The following is a 27,280-nucleotide window of genomic DNA, read 5'->3' as shown; positions in this document are numbered from 1 at the left end:
CCAGCAAATACAAAATGAATGTACTAAGTCTGACAGGACACACAGCAAGAAGGCGTTTATACATTTATATTTGACACCTGATCATATTTTCAGTCACCATAATATCTTCTCTCCAGATTTAAAAAAATAGTATGCTGATTTCTATAACAAAGCTTTTTTTTTTCCCGTACAAAAATCAAATAATGGCCAACAAGTCACAACAGTGCAATAGGTAGAGGATAAAAAAAATCGCATTGAACAGGTGTTGAAAATAAATACTAGGAAGAGGAGCGGGGGAGAAGGAGGACAGAGAGGAGGGAGGAGAGGAAGAAGGAGGGAGAGGAGGTGACGGCTAGAGCCCTCGTGTGGGTTGGTTTCATCACCTTAGTGTGGGGTTTGTTTTCAGAGCCACAGGTTTGACCTCTCATGGGGGCCACTCATCTGACAGTGCAACCAAATCCAGCTGCCTAAGAGTCAGACCTCCCAGAAGCCTCGGAGCAGTCATCTGATCCGAGAAGCAAAAATGGGGTGGGATGAATCACTGCTTTTTTTTTTTTTTTTTCTCTACTCTTCAACTGTGTCAGGGAGTTCCTAAGTAGGTTCCTTGAGATAATATGGCCAATTTTAAACTTTAAGAGCATATATGGCTTATTCAGGCAAAGAGACATGTACATTCTAGCCCAAGCAAGCAACTAAAAGCATTATAGTTTTCCTGGAAGGTCAGTTGTGTAAAAGGTTTCTGGTTTGAGAAGCATTCTCCATGTGAATGCCTCAAGTCAAGGTGGTCGCCTTCAACCACCCTAGTGGAAAGGCTTTTACTGATCCCTGGCAGTGAGTAACCGGGACCTGCACTGCCGAGGATGGTGGCAGGTTCCACAAGGAGCCTCTGTCTGCAACCAAACTAGGGCATCCTGGTGACTCTGCTACAAGACTTGGTTTAGAACTGTAAAAGAGAGTGTTATTACAGGGTGGGTAAAAGGAACACCCAGTGAGAGCCATTTTGACCAGTCAGAAAATAGGAGGCAGCTCCCCACAGAACAATCTGCACCAAGAAGGTGTGAAAGGCACAAGCAAGAGTGGCCAGAGATCCTGCGGGGCTGGCAAGACCACCAGCGTCACAAGGCAGGAGCAGAAGTGACCTGGTTTGGTTCTCCCCCCCTTGGATGAGAGAGATCCTGATTCTGGTGTGAATTTAAAAAAAAAAAAAAAAAAAAAAAAAAAAAAAAAAAATTTTTTTTAAAAAAAAAAAAAAAAAAAAAAAAAAAAAGCAAAGACAATTTTTGGTTTTAAAAGAAGCCACTCAAGAGTTAAAATAGTTATTTTTAACAAAGAAAATTAATTTTCAAATAAGCTGACACTATCTGGAAACTCATGTGTCCCCTACAAGCCCCTAGTCGTCCAGTGCTCCACTCTCCCAGGACCTGAGCCTGACAAGAAGTCAGACGTGTGAAAGAGGAAGCATCTCTGAGAAGAGCCTTTACAGAATGTACAGCAGGAGAGCCTGAGACTCTCATTACAGTAAGATGCACAGGGCCTGGCGGTGGTGGCCATGGCTCAGATGGGCGTCTCCTTCCGGTCTTTGCTAGGCGAGGGCTTGACCTGCTCCTTGCCTGCCTTTGGCTGGTCTTTAGCTGCTTTCACCTCCAGGACACCTTCACGGGGTGCTGCGCCCCCGCCCCCGCGCCTCTCAGACTCCTCGTCCTCCTGCACCTGCTGCTCAGACTTGGCTCGCTGCATCTGAAGCAGCCGAAGCTGCACTCGCAGCTCGATGATGGCCTCGCGCTCCTCGTGAACTGCTTGGTTCAAGTGATTGTTCTTTATCTTGAAGAATGACAGAAAGGGCAGTTACCACTTAAGCAAGGTCAGAAGGACTGTGGATGAGGACAGCACAGTCAGCAAGGCATCCTACAGAAGATTCTAGTTCTGTTTTAGCCAACCTAGCTTGTGAAACAAGACAAACAGGAATATACAAAAGACTACACCACACTTCAACTCCGAATGGGTAAGAATACAAACTATGCTTGCAGTTACTGAAGAAAGAGTAAATACATCTGGCAAACAACGTTCAACAGAAAGCACTTGTTTCAGTATTTTAGTGTTTGAAATAATTTTTTTCTTAACCTGGCTTCTGAACAGCCTTCAAGGAGAACAGAAGTAATTTTGCAGCAATTAGGGAAGGGAATTAAAGCTATGGATAAAAACCAAGATTTATCTCAGATGTCAAAATTTTTGTGTCTATGGGTACATCTGAAATGTGCTACTCAGTCCATAGAAAACCACACTCAATTCTAAATGGTGTTAGTCCTTCAACAGTTTGGATAACTCAGAAGAGCAGCTAATCCCAAACTCCTGTCAACTTCCATTTCTGCAACAGCTGCCCACCATCCATCAGTCTTCTCCTACCTCAGTACTTAGCCAGCATCTCTTGCAGTTAGATATACCATATGACCTTTGTTAATGGGGTAACCCTGAATATTGAGTTCCACTTGCACACCTTGACATGAAACTAGGTATGCCTTGATCCCGTCCCTCTTCCTAAAAAACAGGCCAAGACTCAGAGTAGCCACTCTGGTCCTCAAGTGGAAAAGGCTTGTGTGAATGATGGTCCTACACCATCTGCACAACAAACCACTACTACTAATTCTGCTTAGGACTGTAATAAGTTCCATAAAATGAAATCAAACTGAGGAACCAATGTGCTCTTTCTAGAGAACAGAAGCCCCAGAAACCCAGATCTCACCCCTACTTACTTCTTCCCCAGGACATACCCTGCTCCAACAGGGCCTCGGGTCCTTGCAGGCAGCCTCACCTAATGCAGGTCTATACCTACTGCTTTGTGTAAGACCACAAGAAAACTTTGTCCCTCACTTTATCCACAGGCCAATTCAGGAGACTTTCCTTCCTCCACTACTGTTTCGTCCTTTCTGAGAGGATGAAAAGCTGCTCAAAATGGCAGCTAGGTAACAGGCTTTTGGCAAGACTGGACAGAGAAAGTTCTGTTTGGTACACTAAAGTCAGCGAGGCCACACTACAGACAGTCTACAACACATCATGCTGGGAGAGACGTTCCCCCAAATTCCTCTCCACAGCCTCCAGAGGAAAAATAGGTGGTCTCAGCGACATTTTAGAAGTCTGTGATTCCTGGCCATTTCCCTCCCAAACTCACTTCCAGCTCTTCATTTTGTCTCTGCAAGTCTTCCAAAATGATCTGTAGCTCCTCCTCATCCTCACTCTCACTCTCACTTTCAGAGGAGTACTCCTCAGTTTCGCTCCTTCCATGCTGTTGGCGACTGTGAAGGGAGACAAGGGAACTTTACAAGTGTGCCTGGCAGCCACTCTGCATTTTCAAGATCACCAGCACTTGTGGATTAGGTACAATGGTGTTTTTAAGACCTGATAAGTAAGAAACTTAAAGTGATTCATTTCAGAAGCCCAGTTCTTTTACTTGAAGGTCTGAGAGCTAAAACAGTTTATAGTAAGCACAACATGACTGGAAACTTCCAACACTGTGACACTCCTTTACCTCTGGATCTCCGCAATCTCTGCTCGGAGGCGTTCAATCTCTTCTTTCTCCGAGGCAATCTGCCTGCGCAGAAACTGCTCCATGGTCAGGAGCTCCTCCTGTTCAGTCAGGATCTCATTCTCCTGAAACGATGCACTGGTCAACACCTTTCAGAGCTCTAGCAAAGGGAACGCCACCTTTTCGGGGTCTCCCACATTGCCTGACTTGCTCAGTCCCACTCTGTGCTGAACACATGGGGTACGACTACCTACCACACAACCAAAAACATGCCATTGCCTCAGAATCAAGACAGGGAACAGAGTTATTTTGAGACTAGGTTTCTCTACAAAATGCCATGCAGGAACCTGGTGTGCCCCTTTTCAAAGGCTCCCTTACCACACCAGGACAAAGCCAGGATCAAAATTTCAAACTCTGCTTTGGCTTCTTGGGGGCTGAAGAGCTGGCTCAGAGGTTGAGATTACTTGCTACTCTTCGAGAAGACCCAAGTTGGGTTCCCAGCACTCACATCAGGCAGCCACACAGCCACCTATAACTCCAGTTCCAGGGCATCTGATGCCTCTGTAGGTGTGTGCACACACGTGTGTGCACACACACAGTAAGTCTTTAAAATCTGCTTTTCCTTTCTATCATGATTCAAGATCACACTGACTTTTGATAGTGTCACTAGGAAAAGAAGGACCCAAAAGGCAGATGTGTGGCTGTTATCAATGTCAAGTTTAACGCAAGTTTAAGGTTAAAGAAATCTTATCTCTGGAGCTGGAGAGATGGCTCAGCAGTATGACAACTGTATGAAAAGAAAGAATCACTACCTGCTCCCAATTCACAGGGTCCTCCTGCTAGAGAATAGCTGTAGCACAAGCAGCACTTAGGGAACAGCAAAATTCTGGCTATGGGAATGAGAGGCTGGAGGCGAAGAGTTTCGGTGTTTCCTCCCTCATAGGTATCCTAGGATCTGTGGTGAAGGCCACCATGGCTACATGCCAATGCATACTGAACGGCTCTGAGACCCTGCTTTTCCTAAGAGTCCATGAGCACACAGATGCTTTTCCTTTGCCTCAGGATGCCTATAAAGTTAATATGCCAAGAAGCCTCACCCTGAAATAACATCATCTGCAACTTCATTCTCTTCCCAAAGAGTTTCATGGCTTTGCTGAACAAAACAATGTGTTTTTCCTAAGTAACGGAAAAAGACTGAACCCTCGGCTGTGAGTGGTCCACACACACGAGCTTCTGAAAGCCTGGACAGACATACCAGAGCCTCAACTGCACTCCTTCTACTCCATTCTAGTTTAAACTCTGGAAAATTCCAGAACAGAATAAGGCTGGTCTGAATTCAGAAAGAGAATCAAGCTCCAACTTCAGCTCGATGCCTAGAATATAGTAGGTTCAACAATCAATGAAGAAATGGCAAGACAATCAATCTGTCTTCAATAATTATACCTGCAAAGAATAAAATCAAAATATCTAAAAGCTGGGCGTGATGGCACACACCTTTAGTCCCAGCACTTGGGAGGCAGAAGCAGGCAGATCTTTGTAAATCAGGGAAAATAAACATAGACTTTAAAGTAAATCACTTAGAACAAACTGCTAAGGAGAGACTAAGCAGAAGGTAGCTTCTTTCTCCATGTTGACATTTTAGCAAACGAAACACAGGGTAGGGCCACATAAATAGGTACTGTCCTTTGGAATCACTTTACAATTTTGGTTAACAAATTCTGTGGTTCAGCTTCTGTTTGAAAATTACCATTAAATGACTTATGAAATTAAAGAGTTTAGCTTACCTGGGCAAGAAGGATATTTATAACTTCCTCATTTTCATTCATTTCTTCTTTGGAAACATCCTCTTTTGAAAGACTGGCTATCTCTTGTGCAATCTTGGTTTCACACTCCTGTCAAGAAAGACAAAAGAACTGCCAACCCACAAGTAACACATTCCATAAATAATCACTGGCAAGCTAGAAGTTTCCTTCTTTCCAGAATTAAAGAAAATCCCAGAAACAGTCAGATGAACTGTCTACAACAGTGATGGGCATTTGCTAACTGGGCTTAGATTATAATGTGGGTAAGAGATGGCAAGATGGCACAGCAGGTAAAGGCACTTGCCACTGAGCCTGACTGAGTTCGATTCCCCAGGACCCATGTGACAGGAGAGAACGGACTCTCACAAGTTGTCCTCTGACTTCTACATTTACACGCAAGCACAAACAGATAAAACTTTTTTTTTTTTTTTTTTTTTTTTGGCGTTTTTGAGACAGGGTCTTCCTGTAGCCCCAGCTGGCCTGGAACTCAGTACGTAGACCAGGATGGCCTGGAACTCTGCCTCCCAAATGCTAGGATTAAAGGCGCCCGGCCACAGATAAAACTTTTTAGAAGTAAAAAAAGGGGGCGGGGGGGGAGGAGGAAAGACATGGGTTCCTGGGTCTTTGACTGCACTGTGAAAACTGTTCAGTTCTGATTGATGACGCCCTCCATGTATGTTACTATCTGTGATGCTGGGGGGGGGGGGGGGGCTGCTGCTGAGGGTGTCAATTTTAAGTGTCTGCTTTATTTCACCAAACATCCAATCAAGTAAGCACCACTCTCATGTTATAAAACATCCCCTTGGGCTCCCCCACCACCTTTTGGCTCCTAGCAACCATGGACCTGCTTTCTGTCCCTATGGTCTTTCTTTGTAGTTTCACATAAACTCAATAAGTAGGCTTTCTCTGGCTTCTTCCTTGGCTTGCTTAAGGATGCTTCTACCTTTTGTTTGTGTCAGGAGCTGCTGAGTGATGACCACATTATGAATGCACCCCAATTTGTTTCTCCACTCACCAGCTCATATTGTGGTCTCAACTGATAGTGGGGAATCCAATAAGTGATACTACTACTGTCTGTATGTCACTTATCCCTCAAAAGTGGGGTCAGCATGATGGAACCTAGGCTTATAGCTAAGTGGAATAGCATGTGCTTAACAAGCATAAAAATAAATAGAAGGCAAGAAGGCAAGAGAGGGAAAGGGGGGGAGAAAACAACTGATAAAGTGAAGGCATCTCCCTGTTCATACTCCTTCTGGTTGCTATACCATGATTGTGTGTGTGTGTGTGTGTGTGTGTGTGTGTGTGTGTGTGTGTGTGAAGGCCACATGTCAATGTTGGGTATCATTCTTCAATCACCTCTCTACCTTATTTTTTGAGACAGGGTCTCTCACTGTAACTGGAACTCATGGATTCAGCTACACTACAAGCTCCAGGGATCCTCCTGTTTCTTCCTCCCCAGTGTCAGGATGACAGACACACACCACAGTACTTGGCTTTTAATGGATGCTGGGGCTTGAACTCAGGTCCTTATGTTTGCATAGCAAGCACTTTACCAACCAAGCTATCTCCCCTATATCACTATTATAATAGCCCCTATGTGACTATTCTTTTATTCAAATTTGATACTCAACTAAGAGAAGCAAAAGCCAAGCCTCCACTAGCCCTGTCCTAGGTCAGGGATCAACAAGGGTGGGGCTGAAGAGATGGCTCAGAAGTTAAGAGCACTGGCTCGTTCTTGCAGAGGACCCAGGTTCAGTTCCCAGCACCCACATGACGGCTAACAACCATCTGCAACTCCAGCTCCAGGGGCTCTGATGCCCTTTTCTGACCTCCTCAGGCAATGCATGACACAGGTGTATTTACATACATGCAGGCAACACACTCATACACAAAAAATAATTATAAATCTTTTTTAAAAAAGATCAAGTAGTCGGGCATGGTGGCGCATGCCTTTAATCCCAGCACTTGGGAGGCAGAGGCAGGCAGATCTCTGTGAGTTCAAGGCCAGCCTGGTCTACAGAGTGAGTTCCAGGACAGCTGGGGCTACAAGGAGACCCTGTCTCAAAAAGACAGAAAAAAAAAAAAAAATCAACAAGTACAATCTGCCAATGAAACTTGGGCAGTCAGTCACTAAGACCTGAGTCTAAAGCCAGGAAAGGTGGCCTACTTAGGAGGCAGAGGATCAGAAATTTAAGGTCATCCTCAACTACAGGACAAGTCTGAGACTACTGGTCCACATAAGACCCTGTCTCAAAAAAAAAAAAAAGAAAATACTGTAGGAAACAAAAGAACAAAAGTCAGACAATCTACTGAGCTGTAGAGAAGGATGAAAAATATGCCAAGGGCGCCTGCTAGATTGTATGTCCTGGAGTCTGGAGTGCAGGGCAGGTGTCAGAATTTTACCACTGCGTTCCTTCTGACAAAGCAGACACAAGCCTGTAAACTTGAAGCAAAAGGGCTCAGGTGACTGTCTTTAACTACAACCAGAACAGTCACTATTCCACTCACCAAGTCTAGAAGTGCTAACTAGTGGCTGCTGAATATGCTATTTGGATCCTGTGGTAGGATCTGTGTATGGAGTGCAACATGTTCCACAGGTATGGGATTTTAGCTTTAATGTGTCTGGGAAAGTAACAGTCCAGAATCAAACAACACACACTAAACTAATAAGAGATCAGAAGTCTGATCTGTGAACTCCAAACACATCAGTAGCTGCACCCTGTTCTTCCTGTTACTGGGTGATGGAACTCCTCCTAGACTCTCCAGGAGAACATCATTACATTCCTGAAGAGCTGGAGTTAACTCATTCGAAACGTAAAATCTCTCAACCTTAGAAAGTTCTATCCACAGATACAATCACGTAGGAAAAGAAAAATCACCTTTTTAATAATAATAGTAAAGATCTTTTTAAACTTAATGAAACATTTGACTCATACCAGACTGAAGTATGAATAATACAGAATAAGAAACATTTGAGTGAATAAATTTCCCACCAGAGACTTTTACTTTAAGAGACATGTACCTATTACATTTAAAAGACATGACTTAGTTCATTCTTAGGTTTCACTACACATGGCGCACCGCAACATGACTCACTTGTCTTTTCGCTTCTCTCAGTTTTCTTTTGAGGGCTGTCAGAATTCTTTGTACTTCCCATAATCTTTCTTCTTTAGATAAATCCTTTACCCCACCCTGCAGATCTCGGTGTAAACAGTTCAAAAGAAACTCCTAGAAAACAATAGTACACCTGGAGTACTGTTCTGTGTCTTGTTATCTAAAAATAGCACATGCAATTTCTACAGATTCAGAACCAACTGCCATTTGGCATCACTGAAGGGAAATAATAGCAACAATTGTCTTCCCAAAGGTGCCCCGACTTGGATCCTCCAAATACGGAAGGCTTCCCCTTATCTGTTTTACCTAGGACTTAGAGCTTCATTCACTTATTTCTACCAGTTCAACAGTAATTAATTCACCTCCCTGTTTCACCTTTCCTCCCCACATCAACTGGTAAGAAGTGAGAACTCAGAGCAGGGAACTCAGAGAAGAAAAGCAGGGATTCGCTGTCATGAAAATCAAATGCAGGGCTGGAGAGATGGCTCAGAGGTTAAGAGCACTGACTGCTCTTGCAGAGGATCTGGGTTCAATTCCCAGCACCCACATGGCGGCTACGAACTGTCCTTAACTCCAGTTCCAAGGGAATCCGAAGCCCTCTTCTGACCTCCCTGGCACTGAAGGACATGGGTGCACTCACATACATGCAGGCAATACACTCATATACATAAATAAAAATAATAAAATACTTTAAAAAAAATCAAATGTATGTACATTTTTGGTCTTGAATTCTTATCCAATTTCTCTCTCTCTCACACACACACACACACACACACACACACACACGTACACACATGAACACATGCACATACACCACTCAGTGGTTTTTTTGTTTTGTTTTTTTAAATCAAAGTAGGATAGTGGATAAGCTCAGGATTTGAGCTAAATCTTGTATAGCCTAGAAATCATGTCAGAGTCAATACCTAACTTCCCTTATTTCTAACATCTTATCTATAAAATATGGTAGATAACAGCACCTTGTCCAGAAAAGCAAACATTTCTAAACCTTTAATAAGGTGCCTGGCCCTGGGCTGAGTCCTTCCCCTGTACTGACCTATTTGGGAACTTCTCACACTAATCCCTTGAGAGGATCCATTTTAAAACAGGAATACCAAGGTTTAAGGAAGTCAAACAATTTGCCTAAAATTACTGTGTAAAGAAGGAGCAGAGCAGAAATCTAAAGTCAATTCTTTTAGTTTAGAATCCTATGCTATTTCCAACATAATATTCTGGCTTCCATGGCATGAACTAGGGTCAGCTGAAAAGGTACCATGGAGAGTATGCTCCCAGGGCAGGATGGAGCTCAATTGGTAGAGTGCTTACCCAGCATGCATAAGGTCCTGAGTCTGATCCCAACACTGCATAAAACCAGCTGTGGTGGTACATGCCTACACTCCCAGCACTCAAGAGGTAGAGGCAGGCACACAGGAATCACTACTCAATAAGCAAGGGCTAATCACCCTCACCTCCACAGCCCATGGTGGCCAGCAGAGGCAGCGCATACCTGTCTCCTGATCTCTTCCTTGATGCCTGCCTGGGTCTCTGGCAGTGTGGGCATGGTGGCCATGTTGGACCAACGCAGAGGTCTCGTCACTTGCTTTAGTACCACATTTCCAAAGAGCTCTTGCACATGTGTGAAAAGCACATACAGGACACGATTGCTGATCTATGGAAAAGGAGATTTTAGATTTGCATAAAACCATTACAATAATCTTTTAATTCATTTGTGTCTATCGCATAGTACAACCTTTACTACAAACAGAAGAAAATTCTCCACAAGGAGGACAAGACACACTTTACTATTTAATGACCAACTGAAGAAGAAAATGTGAAACTGTGAGTTTAAGTCACATGCTCAAACACCACAGGAACTAGCAGTAGGAGAAAGTAAAAGCATGAAAAGGAAGCAAAAGCTAATCAGTTTGCCTTTTTCTATTACTACATTAACTGATTTAAAACATCTAATGTCCATTTCTTCTTCCTTTTTTTTTTTTCGGTCTTTTTGAGACAGGATCTCCCTGTAGCCCCAGCTGACCTAGAACTCACTACATAGACCAGACTGGCCTTGAACTCACAGAGATCCACCTGCTTGCCTCTGCCTCCTGAGTGCTGATATTAAAGGCGTGAGCCACCACACCCAGTTCTAATGTTCATTTCTAACATACTCAGAGACCTTTCCACATACAAGTGGCTCTCCTGCAGATCAGTGGGAGTCAAGAGCACCTTCAGGTGTGTAGAGCTTGCAGTCTCCTGGGCAATAAGCACCACCAGCATTCCGTGATGTTCCCATGCTAGGAGGCCAGTACTGCAGGCTGCATGAACATCTAATAAAGAACTTTCCTATCTCAAACTCTCTTACAACTCACTTGGAGTTTCTGTAAAGAATGCTAATTAGCAATACAATGTTGACCAGAGTCTGAAATCCAGACTAACATGAATGATCATTATATTTGAGAAACTTAAGAAATCATTTGCTTCTAAAACATAGAAGTAATGAAAGGATCTTTGGTAAAAGAAAACACTTTAGTGTGTGTGTGGTTTTTTTTTTTTTATGTGTATGAGTGTTAAGCCTGGATGTAAGTAAGTGCACCCATGTCGTGCAATGCCTGTGGAGGAAAGAAGAGGCTGTCGGATCACCTGGAACTGGAGTTAGACACAGTTGTTAGCTGCCATGTGGGTGCTGGGAATCGAACCTGGGTCTTCTGCAAGAACAGTCAGTGTTCTTAACCACTGAGCCATCTCTCCAGCTCCTATTTTATTTTTTAAAGACCGGGTCTCACTATGTAGCCCCAGCTGACCTGGAATTCACTATGTAAATCATCCCTATCTGGCCTCAATCTCAGTTATCTACCGGCATCTGCCTCCAGAGAGCTAGATTAAAGGTGTGCACCACCACACCTGGCTAGAAAACACTTCCTTACAACAGTAAATGAGTTACATGGTTAGGACTTTATATACTGGTCAAAAAGAGGGCTTCAAATAAAAAATGCAGCTACAGTAAAATATCAGTAATTCTAAAGGCAAACATATTCTGTGACAGCATCAACTGAACAGCTTTAATAAAGGGAGGACAGTGGCTGGGGAGATAGCTTCGTCAGCAAAGCGCTTGCCAAGCAAGCATGAGGACCTGAGTTCAACCCCTAGAAATCACATAAAAACGTTGGGCATTGTGGTGGTTGAATGAGAATGTCCCCTATAGGCTCCAAGTATTTGGACATTGTATCCCCAGTTGGGGGTGCTGTTTTGGGAGGTCTTAGAAGGTGTGGCCATGCCAGAGGAAACTGGGGGCGGGCTTAGAGAGTTCTTAAGCCTTGCCAGATCTCCAGTCACTCTCTTGCTTCCTCTGCCTGCTTGTGAGAGCTTAGCTTCCGCTCCTCCTCCAGCCACCTCTGCCACCATGCCTCCCCGCCACGATGAACTCTTGCCCCTTTGGAACCGTAAATTCAAATAAATGCTTCCTTCTATAAATTTCTTTGGTCAGTGTTTCTATCACAGCAACAGAAAAGTAACTAATACTGACATGGTGGTGTATACTTTTAATCCCAGTCCAGGGGAGACAGAGGCAGGGGGATCCCTTGGGCTTGCTGGGCAGTTTCAGGCCAGTGAGAGATCCTGTCTCAAAAAAAAAAGGGCAGATGGTGCCTAAGGAGCAACATCTGAGATTGGCCTCTGGCCTCCCACATGCACACAAGTGCATGTCCATCGCCCCCAGATGAACACAAATGCACATACACTCATAGACACACACACACACACACACACACACACAAATACCAAATATGTATGAGCATAAAAAGAATCAATTAGCACACTAGTCAGTTCCCTGAAATACCTCTCGGATTAGGAAACCATATAATCTCTTTCTCTGGGCTCCATCTTTATAAATGAAATCCTCACTAAGTCCTTAACAAAACAAATTAACATTATGGCCCTTTGTGCTTGAGTTTAATGTATATATGATATCTCTAAATTGTTTTGTTCTGGCTTTTTTAATAAGCCTCATATATCCCAGGCTATCCTGAAACTATGTAGCAGAGGCTGGCCTTGAACTCCTGATTGCTGAAGCACTAGGATTATGCGAAGGTGCTACCACACCTGACTGAAATATTTACAAGTTTATAGATGAACTCTAATGGCAGGTACCACGGCTTCTACCTCTACAAATGACAGATTGCTGTTTTCAGGAACTGGTTTGTGAACCCATACTATAGGCTGTATGATATTTAAGTTTCACAACTAAGCAAAAAGACAAATAATGCTCATATTCTGACATGCTGACAGTCTACACTCAGGCTACTATAGTACCCACTTTCTTGGTTTCATTGCTTCACCAGTAACTCAGCAACAGACTCATTTCCCAGTTCCCCAGTGCATATACCAGAAGGGAGTGTGCAGAGAGAGGACCCATACCTGGACGGTAGGGCTAAGCACTATAGAGATGTTCTGTATATTCATTTTCGTTTCCAGTTCCTTCGCAATGACGTGATCCATGTGCACAATGAGCCAGGAAATCAGAAGGTGGTTACATTCTGGCAGTTCTTTGAGCAAGCGCTGGAATTCCTGCACTTTTTCCATCTCCATGGTTCTCCCACAAGCCTCTTCGAATCGGGGTATAAGCTCTTTGGTAAGCAAATTCTCTGGAAGGTCTCGCAAATACTGCTTCAACAAACTGGCTACAGTGTTAGGTTCATATTCTTCCAAGTTTGGAGACTCCTCTCTGTCATAGGCTGCTTTTAGCTCATCTACCTTTGATTTGATTCCTTAAAACATTAAATTTAGAAGAGAGAGAATACAAGAAATCAAACATCCTTTCTTCACCACTACAGTACCATGTAGGCCCTCTTGTGTGGATACTGCAGTGGTCCTCAGTTGCAAACAAAGCCCTCCTCGTATGTGCTGCCGTTGCTCAAAGAGCTGGGCCCGTTTGGGGACAGCAACAGAACCAGGAATTCATTCTGAGCCTTGCACTTTGATATCCTCCCCCTCCCCCTCCCCCTCCTCCTCCTCCTCCTGGAGAAATGCAGAAACAACCACCTGACTAGTGGCAACCTCTGGGACACAGGCGTGGTGTCGCACACCTTGATCCCAGTTCAGGAGGCTGAGGCAAGAGGCCTGTTCACACTAAACAAGCACTTCCTGGGAGGATGACTATCTGCAAGAGGGTCTGTGACTTCTCTAAACACAAACACATGAAATCAGAAGTCTTGAAGTAAAAGCTTTATATTCAGCAACCACAAATATATTAGGCAAATATGCTTAATTCAGGAAGAAAAAAATTTAGTATAATGGCAATTAGATAAAAATTCAGGGAAAAATGAAGCTATAAACCAAATGGATGTACCAGTCCTGCTTTTTTCTAACTCCTCCAAAGATACACAACATAAAATGAAGCTCACACACAGCTGTGCCCCCAAAGGTGTAAAGTTGCTTTTTTGTAAGTAAAAATCATTCTGTAGGGGCTGGAGAGATGGCTCAGTGGTTAAGAGCACTTGCTGCTCTTGCAGAGGACTTGGGTTCCCACAAAGCAGTTAACAACTGTCAGTAACTCATACATACATATAGATAAAATACTCGTACACAAAATATATAAACAAAAAGAAGTGTTTCAGTTCTATAAATGTAAAAAAAAGTTACCTATCTAAACAGTTTAAACACATGTCAAATTATTCTCCATCAAATAATCCCCATCAAAGTGAATTAAGTATTTTCTTAATCTGAACAGAGGTAGAACAAAAATAAATAAATCTGTGCTTCTAAAATCAAACTGTCTGACTTTTCTTATTGTATAAAAAACCACCAAAAACCTCTAACACAAAGTTAATTTTTTTCACATTGCATCAGATTTTGAGTCACATGATCAGTGGCAGTGATCAAAGCAACTTTGTGCTTTTTTAATACTCTATAAACTGTAGACCAATTACATGGAACAATCCACAAATTAAGGCTGAAAGTACCTAATGTTAACTGTTACCTTGTCTGAACAACATTGTACAATCAATCAGTTCTGTGCTTGCATTTGGGATCTGACAGGCCTCACCTCATGTGTGAGTCTTTGATGGTATTACAGTAAATGCATACCTTTACCCAGCACTGGCAAAAATCAAACCAACGGTACCAAATATGAAAATAACAGTATGAAATGGCCTTTGAGATAGAAAATAGTGTTTTCTTACTTTAATGGCAGTCTGACTAAAATAAGATGAATAACTTTAACCGAAATTTTTCGCAAAGAGCATTTCTCACTCTCATGTTACATTGTTGGTTTTGCTTTCTGGAAAAGTTTCACTATGTAGCCCAGGCCAGTCTGGAACTCAATCCTCCTGCCTTTGCCTCTGCCTCCCAAGTGCTGGGTTTATAAGTATCTGACTTTCATATGCATATTTGATATACATTTACTTTTCCCCCAATAGACAATTAGAATTATGTGTTTGGTTTGTTGTTACTCTTGAAAGTATTATAAAAATGTTTGCTTTTTAAAAACTGAACACTTCAAATAAGGAATTCCAGGGAAACAAAGGGTATACAGGTGTACTTTAATGTAAGAAATATAATAAAACATAGACAAGTAAAATAAAATATTATACAAAATTGTTTAAATTGTCTTTCATACTGGAACAGATTTTTTAATGAGAACCAGAAAACTTCAGGAAATATTAATATTATTGGCATTCGAACTGCAAAGTCAGGACTGGGGGTGTAGCTCAGTGGTAGAGCATTTACCCAGCATGTGCAAGGCCCTAGGTTCAATCCCCCAAACAGAAAGGTTAAAAAAGGGGAAGGTTGAGCTGGGCGTGGTGGCACACACCTTTAATCCCAGAGACAGACGGATCTCTATGAGTTCCAGGCCAGCTGGGGCTACAGGAGACCCTGTCTCAAAAAAGAAAAAGGAGGGGGGAGTCACGGGCACAGGTATGCTAAGTAGTGCCTGGCTTGCTGACCCAGCACACTGTCACAGGTTAAAAGGCACCTACAAAACTCATCAAAGGACCTCAGATCCAGGAGTCAATGACAGGGAACAATGCAATTTGAATGCTTTAACAAAGAAAAGAAGCATTCTTCAACTCTTAAGCTCCAAAAAAATGCAAATATCAAAAATAGCTCAGAGACAATGAGCTGCAGAGATGGCTCAGCAGTTAAGAGCACTGACTGCTCTTGCAGAGGACCCAGGTTTGATTCCCAGCACCCACAAGGAGGCTACAAATCATCCTTAACTCCAGTTCCAGGGGACTCCAACGCCCTCTTCTGACCTCCATGGCATTTCACAACACGGGTGCACTCATATGCAGGCAATATATTCATACACATAAAGTAAAAATAAATAAAATATACTTTATAAAATAAATCTATGCCAGGCATGGTGGCACAAGCCTTTAATCACAGCACTTGGGAGGCAGAGGCAATCATATCTTTCTGAGTTTGAGGCCAGCCTGGTCTACATAGTGAGTTCTAGGACAGCTGGGGCTACAAGGAGACCCTGTCTCAAAAAGACAAAAAAAAAAAAATCTCTAAACGAAAATGATACTGAACCATGACAGTGAATTATGACAGCATGATGACTGACACTAGACGCTGCTCCTGCTTAGGACTTCATCCCATGTCAGTACAGAAGTCACAGTGTTTTAGGAGAAAGACATCTTTTGTACTGTTAAACAATATCCATGCATCCATGCTGCTTGGCTTTAGATACCCAATATGAAACACAGTCTAGCCAAGCAGGAAATACAAATTTCCATATATACTACATGCAGATAAATGGAAAATCAGTTTCACTGACATCTGCATTACCTGTAGATAGCTGACAAAAGCATTCACATTTGGGGCCTAACTATTTAGAAAATAACATTTCATGTCTTTTAGTCAAGCTCAGGAAATGTATTTCAAGGCTCTGTCATCAGCCATATGTCTTGGCTAAGACACTTCCTTCACAAGCTCTCTGTCCTTCCTCTCTGAGCCTTCCCACAGAGCCTAGACTTAGAAGAACAGGTGAAGCAGGGCTCTACACACAGCCCTGTTAAGTGATGCTACTCACATGTTCCACTTTCCCAGCTGCTGCAAGCTGTAAACAGCTCAGGGGTAAACCTCAATGGAAGGAAACAGCATAAAAAAAAACAAACTGGCAGGAGAAGGGGTCATTCAACTAGAAGGCTCGAGGACATGATTATGAGTAGAATCCAAGCACACTATTCCTCACAAGTTAATAGTCTTTCTTTACTTTAGAAAATGAAAGTGAAGCTAATTTTTAAAAACCACCAAGCAAAATGCATGTCCCAGTACCTGAAACTCTGTAGATGCCTTCACATTTCATGCCATGCTTCTCCATGTAATCTATGCACTCACGGAAGACGGCCGGCAGTGGAACACCATCATACATCATGGTCCGCTCAACTGCATCAGCCAGAGGAATTCCAAAAATAGGCTTGAGACTCGGAATGTCAATCTGAGGCACCTCTGGCTCCTGAATTGGCTTTTTCTTTTTCTTCTTTTCCTTCCACTGTTTAACAACATCAGCTGCTGTCAAGTCTTTTGACTTCTTCTCTTTATGTTTTTCTTCTTTGTGCTTTTCTTCTTTGGGTTTCTCTTTTATTTTAAAATCCTTCTCCTTCTTTTTAGAGAAGCTGGGCTTCTTGAAGACATGGATTCCCTTAGACCGCTTCATCTTGGAGGGACTTTCGGCTTCATCCCCAGAACTATCTTCCTGGAAGGCAGCATAGCCTTCAGCTGCCAAAGGAATGTTAGGGTATAAATTATATGACTTTAATGTCAAATTGTCCCTATGCTCCTATGCTTTCTAAAAAGAGAGCTCTGGCTACTCAGCTTTTCCCTTCCCAGCCACCCCACCTGGGCTCTCCTCCCAGCAAACCAGCTAAACACAAAGTTGTAGTGACATCTGATGACCATAAGAGGGCAACAGACAGCAGTTATCTTTGCAATGTCGTGAAGAGAGGAAAGTAGTTTTATATTCTAGAGTATATATAATGCAAGTGCAGTTCTGTGAACCAGATATGACTCAACACAGAGGACTAGTGGGATGAACCCTATAAAATAGAGCACGTACTTGCCATCTCCCATACCAACTGCTTAGCTGCTCTTTGCCTATTTGTTACCTGTAACTTACAATCACGAAGGATGACATGAACTACACGACTATTTATGTGCTCCAACTGCTCTCCATCACACTTTGCTCTCCTGTCACTAGCCATTAAGTTCTTCCTGGAAACTGCAGCAGGGATGACAGCCTCCTTTGAGTAGAAGGCTGAACAGGATTATTCCCTCATTTTGGCTGATGATAAATTAGAAGGCCCCCTTCCCTACATCAGAAGCTATTTCTGGCATGCTGACAAAGAGCCCAATTGCCTTACCACCATTTCAGATCTGTCAGTTAGCTTCTGTTTCTTTCTTTGCTTTTAGGATGGACTCTCACTGTGTTACCCAGACTGGCTTAAACTGGGCTCAGTGATCCTCTTGCCTCAGCCTCCAGAGGAGTAGGAACTATAGGAATGCACCACTGTACCCAGCTACTCTGTGGTTTTTGTTCCGTTCGGTTCGTTGGTTTTAAGATTTATTCTTTTTTATTACTGTGCACGTGCACGCGTGCGTGCGTGCGTGTGTGTGTGTGTGTGTGTGTGTGTGTGTGTAACTGTATGCCACACGTGTGCGGGTGCTCTTAGAAGGCAGGAGAGAGCATCATATCCCCTGAAGCTGAAGTTACAGGTGGTTGTGAGCCTCCCAACATAGATGCAGCAAGGAACTAACCTCAGACCCTCTGGAAGAACAGCAGGCGCTCTGAGCTGCTGAGCCATCTCTCTAGCCCTACTCTGTTGTTATTTAATAGCCACAACTTTCCTATTCTTTTCAGTACATAACTACCTTACAAGTTCTTTTATAACAAAAATTTGCTACTTTTTCTATCTACTTTTATGTAAATACCTATTTTATGCATTATTTTGAGCAATCATTTAAAAAATGTCTGCTGGAAAACTTTCACCATTTCTGAAAATGTAGTGTCTTTATTTGTGAGGTAAATAAAAACCAAGAACCTGAAAAATAATGAACAAAGAATGTCAAATGAGTTTCTGACTAGATGTATTTCCAGAAGTCAGTTGGCACACACAATCAGAGTTGGACATGTTGGTGCATGCCTGTCATCCAAGCCCTTTAGAGGCTGAGGCAAGAGACCATGAGTTCCAGCCACCCTGGGTCATACAGTAAGGCTGTTTCAAATAAATAATCAGATGAATTATATCAAAAGCACAGGGAAACGGCCGGGTATGGTGGCGCACACCTTTAATCCAGCACTCAGGAGGCAGAGGCAGGCGGATCTCTGTGAGTTCAAGGCCAGCCTGGCCTCCATGGTGAATCCAGGACAGCTGGGGCTACAGGGAGACCCTGTGTCAAAAAGACCACAAAAAAAAAAAGCACAGGGAAAATAATACTTACTCCTTTTTTCCTTCTTCTTAAATTTTCCTTTTTTCTTCCCATGGTCTTTCTCATCATCAGACACTATATCAGGAGGCTCATGGAGGATGTCATGGGGAGGCGAGGGCTCACCCGTGCGATACAAGCCAGGAAATTTTGTAGGGCTGATCTCTTCAGAGCTGGGGGTCCGGGTCAGCCCGCTACCATGCTCAGCCCTGCGGTGTTCACTAGGGCTGCTGGTCGGGGGCAGGAAGCACTCAGTCATGCTGATGCCCTGACAAGAAAGGAAGTGGTCTTCTCTGTCACCTATCCATTACACCTGCATGGACGAAAACAGCAGTCACCACACACTAACCAAGGAATAAAAACACCATGCACACCTAGTAGAGTAATTATCTAACATTTACAGACCCAAAATAGTTTTCTCATAAACCCCACTTTAAAAAGAGTCTCAAGTTATGTTCCAGGTATTAGACATTTCCATTCTCAGAGTTGAAAGCTCTGGGATCTTCGGGTATTAGGAAGGTACAAAAAAATGAAAACCAGAATGCTCTCAAGAGAGAATACAGATTTATGCTGTGAGTGGTGATGCACAACTGTGATCTTAGTGCTTGGAAAGCAAGGTACAAATTTGAGGCCCACTTGAGCTATAAAGCAAGATTCAGGCCATCTTGGGCTACAGATTGAGACCCTGTCTTAAACAAAGTGGTAATAATAAAATACAGAGTTCCTTTTCAAAATAACTCAGCTGCATGCAGATAGTGTTTTCCCATTGTCCCCAACATCCTGAATGCACTTGTAAATACACTTACCTTACTTGAATTGCAGATTCATGTGTTTCCCTGGCTTGAGCAACACAACCCAAAGCATACAAATATTGTTAATATCTACTTACTAAACTATTATCTTCTCTGTTCACAACATGCAGACTCTGATGAAACAAAGAAGATACAAACCTTGCCCTTAGCCTTCAATTCCAACTCAGAGGATAAAAAGGGAGCACTACAGAGGCAGAGGCAGGCAGATCTTTGTGAGTTCAAGGCTAGCCTGGTCATCAGAAGCTATTTCTGGCAGTTCCAGGCCAGCTGGGGCTACAGTGAGACCCTGTCTCAAAAATGTCAAAATAGTAATGATAACAATAAATCTATAAATTAGAAGTCTATAACCTAAAGCTCTACAAAGAACTCTAAATGCTGATTTACCAATGTCTGGTACACTGAACATCAACCATTAAGAACCTAATGTTTGTGAATATTGGGGGGGAGAGTTGGGGGGGGTTGTTTTGGTTTGGTTTTTGTTTTTCTGAAGATACAGCCTTACTCTGTAGACCACAGTGACCTGGAACACAAGGTTAGCCTTCAATTCATGGCAATCATCCTGCCTCAGCCTCCTGGAAACTGAGATTACAGGCATGAGCCACCATGCCCAGTTTGGAAATGTTACAGCTTGTAAGCAGTGTTTGTGTATATAATTCATTCTTGTTCTTTCAAATAAAGTTGAGGGGAGAGGCTGTCCCAGAATGAGACAGTTCAGAAAATAAGGTCACTAAGGGCTCCTTACAGTAGAGATCCCCTTGGGGCTGGGGATTTAGCTCAGTGGTAGAGCACTTGCCTAGCAAGTGCAAGGCCCTGGGTTCAGTCCTCAGCTCCGGGGGCGGGGTGGGGGGAGAAAATAGCAACCCCCAACAAAACATTTTATGAAATTCCAGACAATAGCAACCCCCAACAAAACATTTTATGAAATTCCAGACAATAGCAACCCCCAACAAAACATTTTATGAAATTCCAGAGCACAAAGGGTTTACAAATACTAAAAGTTTCCTGTGGGTAAGGGGGCTGCAGAAATAGTTAATACACAAAAGGTCAGGTCCAATTTGCCAACAAGACACTGGAAGCTTAAAGATATTTTTAAAGTATCTTGAAAATTTTATTAGTTCCTGGGACTGGAGAGATGGCTCCGCAGTTAAGAGCACTGCCTGCTCTTACAGAGGACCTGGGTTTGATTCCCAGCACCCATATGGCAGCTAACTGTCCCTAACTCCAGTTCCAGGGGATGTGATGCCACCTTCTGACCTCCGTGAGCACTGCATGACACAGGCGCACTTACACATATGCAGGCCATCTACTCAAAACATGTAAAATAAAAACAACAAAATTATTTTTGGAAAAAAACTTTGATTAGTTCCAAAAATTATTCAAGAGTATTAGTAAAATAAAGTCATTTTCAAGCAGTCTCAAGAACTATATATAAATGTATGCTTCCCACACATTTTTTCAAGAATCCCTAAAAAAGATAGACAGCCACTTAAGCACTAGGAAGACTTGAGAGTGCAGGCTGGGGGCCCCCAAAAGGAAGTGTCAGAAAAAGCAAGCTTGTGAACAGCTAGTCTGCAGTGACACAGGAGCAGTGGAGCTTAATATCTTAATATACATGTGATGGGGAACTGAAGAGATAGGTCACTGGTTAAGAGCACTGACTGCTCTTGCAGAGGACCCAGCCAGTTCCAGGGGAATCCGAAGCCCTCTTCTGACCTCCTCAGCATTGCACGACACAGGTGCACTCACATACATGCAGGCAATAGACTCATACACATAAAATAAAAGTAATAATAAATTTTAATTTATATATATATAAAAAGCATATGTGATGATGTGGAAAAGAATGGTGTGTCACAGAACTGTTCCCGAATAAATGTGTCATAAGAACAGAGCAAATGAAAATGAGAGACAATTATCACCTCCAAGAGAAAGAAAAGTCAGGAGGAATACAAAGCACAGCCCACTGCTTGATTCTGGATTATACAGGTAAGTTGTCTCCTTACCATAATGAAAACAATGAATGGCAACTTAGTGAAATATGGGGACCTGGTCACAGCAGAGGCCAGAAAGCACAGAACTGGAGGAGGGGTGCCCGAGACATAATCTTCATCTGGCACAATATCTAGTAAACAAATATTTTGAAAACCAGTACTACAAGAAATAGCAATTTAAGAGCTGAGCCTGATAGTACACACCTGTAATCCCAGCTCCCAGCATTCAGGAGTAAAAGCAAGAGAATCAATAGTTCAAGGCCAGCCTGAGCTATGTACATACTACAACCCTGTCTCAAGAGAAATAGCATTATTTAGAGACAAGGAAATAAATACCAAAAGAAAAATTCTATGAATGGAAGGGTGCAAGACTGAGACAGAAAACACTGCTGGTACTGGTACTGCATTTGGGGCCCCAGGATCCCCTGGGCTCAGTGTCCCACTAACTCACATAACTTACATACAGTTGTACTCACAGCTAAAAGTTATTATGGAGAAAGGCGACAAACGGAAATAGCAAAGGATCTTCACAGGGCATGGTTGCACATGTCTTTGATCCCAGCATGCCAAAGACAAAGGTGAGCTGATCTCTGTGAGTTTCAGGCCAGCCAGGGCTACATAGTGAGACCCTGCCTCAAAATAAACAGAAAAGGAAAAGGCGAATGGGGTGAAGACCCAAGGAAATCAGGCAACGAGCTTCCAAGGGTCCTCCAGTTATGTGTCATGTGGGTACATCCCATTCCCCCTATAACCAGGTGCTCAGAGACTCAGAGCTCAAGGTCTTTTCAAAGGCTGAGCCACACAGGTACCCTCTGCCTCAAATATACTAAAATTTGACTCCCAGAAAGACAGCAGGTGCTCCACATAACCCATCTTGTTTGTGCAGTGTAGGAATAGTGCACCACTCTAGCCAGTAGGTAGCATTCCATCACTATAAGGACCCCAGTCTCTTTACAAGTCTGTGTACAGCTTCTCTAGAAGGCCTATCTAAAGATGGCGCCTCGGGTCTGCTGTGGTTAACTCCCTGCACAAGTACCGTGTGGTTTCCTAAACTATCTTTTCAAACCACTTTGATTAGACTTAAAAACAAAAATAAAATCTATGTCTCACAGTAGAAAAACCACGACAAATCCTTTTTAAAATAAAAGAGAAAGGCATTCCTGGAACATAAACATTACTATTCTTTCTTTTTCATATTTATAAGATGAAGCAGGACTAAAATAATCCTTCAGACTGAGCAGATGAAGTTAAGCAAGCCTCATCTCACCAGCTGTGAAATCATTCCCAAGATAACACGTTTAAGTCTTAACAACGATGCTCACTGCACAAGCTAGAACCCACATTTACAGGCTGGAAAACAATTCCTCATGCACATCCCTACAGACCAATCATTAATTCCTTTACCACATAATCCTCTCAAATCTACTAACATAATTTAGGTTATATAGAGATTTTACTGTTACTTGGGTTTTTTTTTTCTGTTCTTATATACCAACACCTTTAATCGTCTATTTAGTTTTTCCTCTACCCCCAGGTGCTTAGCCAAACAAACTTTTAATTAGACGTCTACATGTGACTCACTGAACTAATTTGTTTCCCACACAGCTTCCTAACATTCTGTTACAAATTAAAATAGCATGCCTAACACACAGGTATAATCAGCTTTGAAAAATGTGAAATTCTAAAATTACCTAATAATGGATACCGATGTATACTTTTTCATACTGACAGCAACTATTAAAGGACTAATGAAAAGAAAATAGAAAAAAATAACAAATCACCTTGGAAACCTGTCAGTGTAAAGTTAATCTCAAGAAGATAAATGCTAACGAACACATTATGTCCAGTATTTTATGTGAAAAGTTCAAACTCTGATGGTTAGAATATTAGGTGTTGAAAATGAATAACAGAGCTTATGACAACTAGATAACTCCGGCTACTGCTTACAAGGCAAAGGCCGGGAGGGGAGCAATTCAGTGCTGCAAATCACTGCCAAGACCCAAGAGTATTATGCATCTTAAGAAAAACCCACACTGGACTCTAGGCTTAAAAAAAAAGTGAGCCAGGTGTGGTGCTCACGCTTTTAATTCCAGCACTTAGGAGGCAGAGGCAGGTAGATCTTTATTAGTTCAAGGCCAGCCTGGTCTACATAGGAAGTTCCAGTCCGGCTGGGGCTACAAGGAGACCCTGCCTCAAAAAGATACCCCCTGCCATAAAAAGTGTTATCACTATCAGTCACTCTAAACAGTAAGACAAAAAAGCTTTCTTTGGAAAAAAAAAAAAAAAAAAAAAAAGCAAAAGCAATCAGTGTCTCCAGGTCTAAGCAATAGGGTATTTTTGAAGGAAGGAGGGGAGGCCTCTTCCTTCCTGCACTGTCCTGATCACAACACCTATCACCTACTCTCAAGTAAACCTGAAACTGGGAGAGGGAACTTTAATGTATCACACTACTGACTAAAACAGAACTGGATAAAATTATTTCACTATAGTTTCCCAGCATTGCACCAAAGGCACCCAAGGACACCAGGCAACCTCTGAGGAGCCATAGGGTCTCTCAAGTCTAAGGAAAACAGCAATACACAGCATCTGTTGGGCACTATACAAACCTCTAGCTAAAAGTAATTCAGTTTCAACATTAGGTTGTACCCACAATCTTCTCAATGACATTGTGAAGCTGCATTTTCTGGTGTGGTGTCACAAAAAAAAAAAAAAAAAAAAAAAAAAAAAAAAACCAGCACTATGCAAAAACTATCATGGACAAAATGAACAACAGCACATTCAGTCTGTCAAGTAAGAAAGCTTTGGTCCTACAGGCACACACAAGCACTAGAAAAAAAGCTATGTAAGGATTTAAAAAAGTTATTTTCTCCTTCAATTTAAGTATATTATTTTTTCAAATATCTACTAAGGTGCTGTGATACTATGATATATCTGTAGGAGTTGATTCTGAGAATCCTGTGAACACCAAAATCTGAGGCTACCCAAGTGCCTTATATAAAATGGTGTATTATTTGCATGTAACCCATGCACATCTTCCCAAGTAATTTAAACCAGTTTCTTAAATTTCCTCCACTCATGACCCTTTTTGCTCAAGAACTTTTTATACAACCTCAGGTATGTAAGTATATGAAATGTGTACACACAAATCAAACATTTACTGACAATAAGTCATAAAGAAATTTATTTTAAAACAGTTCTTTAGAGGACTAGAGAAATGGCTCAGCAGATAAGAGCACTGGCTGCTCTTACAAGACAACCAAGTTTCAGTTCCCAGCACCCACACAGAGGCTAAAAACCATTCATAACTCCAGTTCTAGGAGATCTGATGCCCTCTTCTGACCTCTATGGGCACTGCAGGACATGGGTGTACTTACATATATGCAAGGCAATACACTCATACACACACACAAAATAAAAATAATAAATATTTTAAAAGCCAGTTCTTTGGGGCCAGCAAGATGGCTCAACAGGTAAAGGTGCTTGTCACCAAGTCTGACAACCTGAGCTCATTTCCCAGCACCCACGTAATGGAAAAAACCAACTCCCAACAAGTTGTCCCGACCTCCACACATGTACTTTGGCACATGCACACATCTCTCACACACTCTCTCTCACACACACACACACACACACACACACACATTCATTAATTTTAAAAATTCTTTGGTATATTGCTGGGCATGATGGCACATCCCTTTTGGGAGACAGAGGCAGGCAGATCTCTGAGAGATCTCAACACAGCAAGTTCAAGTCCAGCTGGGGCTACGGTAAGACCCTATCTCAAACAACAACAACAAAATTTCTTTGGTATACATATAATTTTACCATTTTTAAAGACAAAAGAAAATTTGCACACTAATACATGTTTGTTTATTGACTGAATATTTGATAATGAATGACAGAACTTCAATGATTTTCAGAACCAACTGGTAAACTTTATAAATGCCAATATTGATAACATTGCTTCACATAAACACACAGTACAAAATGGCAGAAGTATATCTGAGGCCCTTTCAGAAATTCTTGGAAATTCTGTCCTAATCCCAGGACAAAATTCATTTAACAATTTTTTTCATGAAACTCAAGTTAGCAACTTCAGCAGCAGTGTATGTGTATATGTGTATGTGTGTTTATGTTGTATGTGTATATGTTCATGATGGTACAAACAAACATGTACGTGTGTGAGAGAAGACCAGTCAATAGGTGTCTTCCTCTCCATCTTAGGTTTGTTTTGTTTTGTTTTTTGTCTTTTTGAGACAGGGTCTCCCTGTAGCCCCAGCTGTCCTGGAACTCACTATGTAGACCAGGCTGGCCTTGAACTCACAGAGATCCACCTGCCTCTGCCTCCCAAGTGCTGGGACTAAAGGCAATGCAGCCCACGAGACAGTCCCTCACTGAATCTGGAGCTCACCAATTCAGCTAGGCTGGCCAGTGAGTTCCAGTAATCCACCTGTATCTACTCCCAAAGCCCTGAAATTACAGGTGTGTGCACCAGCTTTTACATGGATGCTGCAGATTCTTACACAACAAGAACTTTACCATCTGAGCTATCTCCCAATCTGAATTATCATTGTCTGTCTGTGTGTGTGTGTGTGTGTGTGTGTGTGTGTGTGTGTGTGTGTGACATGTGTATGTGAGTGCGGGCATGCATGTCACAGCATATGTCTTAGAGATCAAAGAGCAACTTTTAGGAGTCTCTTCTCTTCTTCCACTATGGGGGTTCCCAGGATAGATCTTGAGTCATCACACTTGCATGGCAAGAGCTTTTACACAATGAGCCACATCCCCTGCCCCAGTTTTTTTAAATCAAGTATTCTAAAACAATACAATCCAACCATGTACTGATTTGATATTTACATGCTGAGGAATGATGGTCGGAAACATTAAAAGTCTTTGTTTTCCATAATTAAACCACTGTTTCTGTAAGAGCAGAAAACTTTGTAATTCATAAAGTACAACAGTCTCAAATCTGAGCAGAAGTGTTTCAAGCAGCATTCACTGGCTCACTGGCACTGTGTGGTGTGACAGCATACACAGTGCATAGCGCATGTGCTGTGTGTTCAGAACCCACACTCAGTGAAGTCACATTACAACATGAGGAGCACTGCCACAAACACCTGGCTTCCTTATGAATTTGATTCCAAATTAATTTTTAGTTGTTGCACATTGAGAAACTTTTCCTATCGCCAAATTTCTTATAATCCCACAGTCAGTTTCACAATCCCATATGGAGACACAGACCACAGTTTAAGAAGCTATGCTTTAAATTATCATTAATGACATACTATCTAACGCAAATAAAATACAAAAATGTATTTTTCAAACAGCTTATTTTAAATTTTGTGTATGGGGGGGTAAGCACATGTAAGTGCAGGTACTCGAGGAGTCTAAAAAGAGGGGTTTGGATTCCCTGAAGCTGGAATTACAGGCAGTTGTGAGTCACTTGACTTGAGTGCTAGGAACTGAACTTGGGTCCTCTGCAAAAGCAGTAAGTGTTCTTAATTGATAAGCTATTTCTCCAGACTGATACATTGTTTTGTTTAGGGAATAATGACAAATGTCTGCTCATGTTCTGAACAAACACATTTGTTTTTAATATCCAGTTGGTTGGATTCACAGGTGTGAAGCCGATAGAGAGGA

The 27,280-nt window shown here is 42.2% G+C and overlaps 1 protein-coding gene across 1 annotated transcript in view; it reads right to left on the bottom strand.

Annotated features, from left to right (window-relative positions):
- Positions 1 to 524: 524 nt before the first annotated feature.
- Positions 525 to 27,280, bottom strand: part of Ralbp1 (ralA binding protein 1) — a 34,419-nt gene continuing 7,663 nt past the window's right edge. Inside the window, exons 2-10 of the mRNA XM_008834673.3 lie at positions 18,853 to 19,150; positions 16,690 to 17,133; positions 12,826 to 13,175; positions 9,920 to 10,081; positions 8,398 to 8,529; positions 5,284 to 5,391; positions 3,503 to 3,624; positions 3,146 to 3,269; positions 525 to 1,800 (exon numbers count right to left, since the gene is read on the bottom strand). Coding sequence (XP_008832895.1) covers positions 1,534 to 1,800; positions 3,146 to 3,269; positions 3,503 to 3,624; positions 5,284 to 5,391; positions 8,398 to 8,529; positions 9,920 to 10,081; positions 12,826 to 13,175; positions 16,690 to 17,133; positions 18,853 to 19,096 — 1,953 coding nt within the window. The 5' untranslated portion in view covers positions 19,097 to 19,150 and the 3' untranslated portion in view covers positions 525 to 1,533. The remainder of the gene's footprint in view (positions 1,801 to 3,145; positions 3,270 to 3,502; positions 3,625 to 5,283; positions 5,392 to 8,397; positions 8,530 to 9,919; positions 10,082 to 12,825; positions 13,176 to 16,689; positions 17,134 to 18,852; positions 19,151 to 27,280) is intronic.

The sequence above is a fragment of the Nannospalax galili genome, unplaced genomic scaffold (assembly GCF_000622305.1).
Source record: "Nannospalax galili isolate Female #2095 unplaced genomic scaffold, S.galili_v1.0 scaffold155, whole genome shotgun sequence".
Taxonomy (NCBI): domain Eukaryota; kingdom Metazoa; phylum Chordata; class Mammalia; order Rodentia; family Spalacidae; genus Nannospalax; species Nannospalax galili.
The sequence above is the reverse complement of the archived record's forward strand: the minus strand, read 5'-3'. Positions and strand labels throughout refer to the sequence as shown.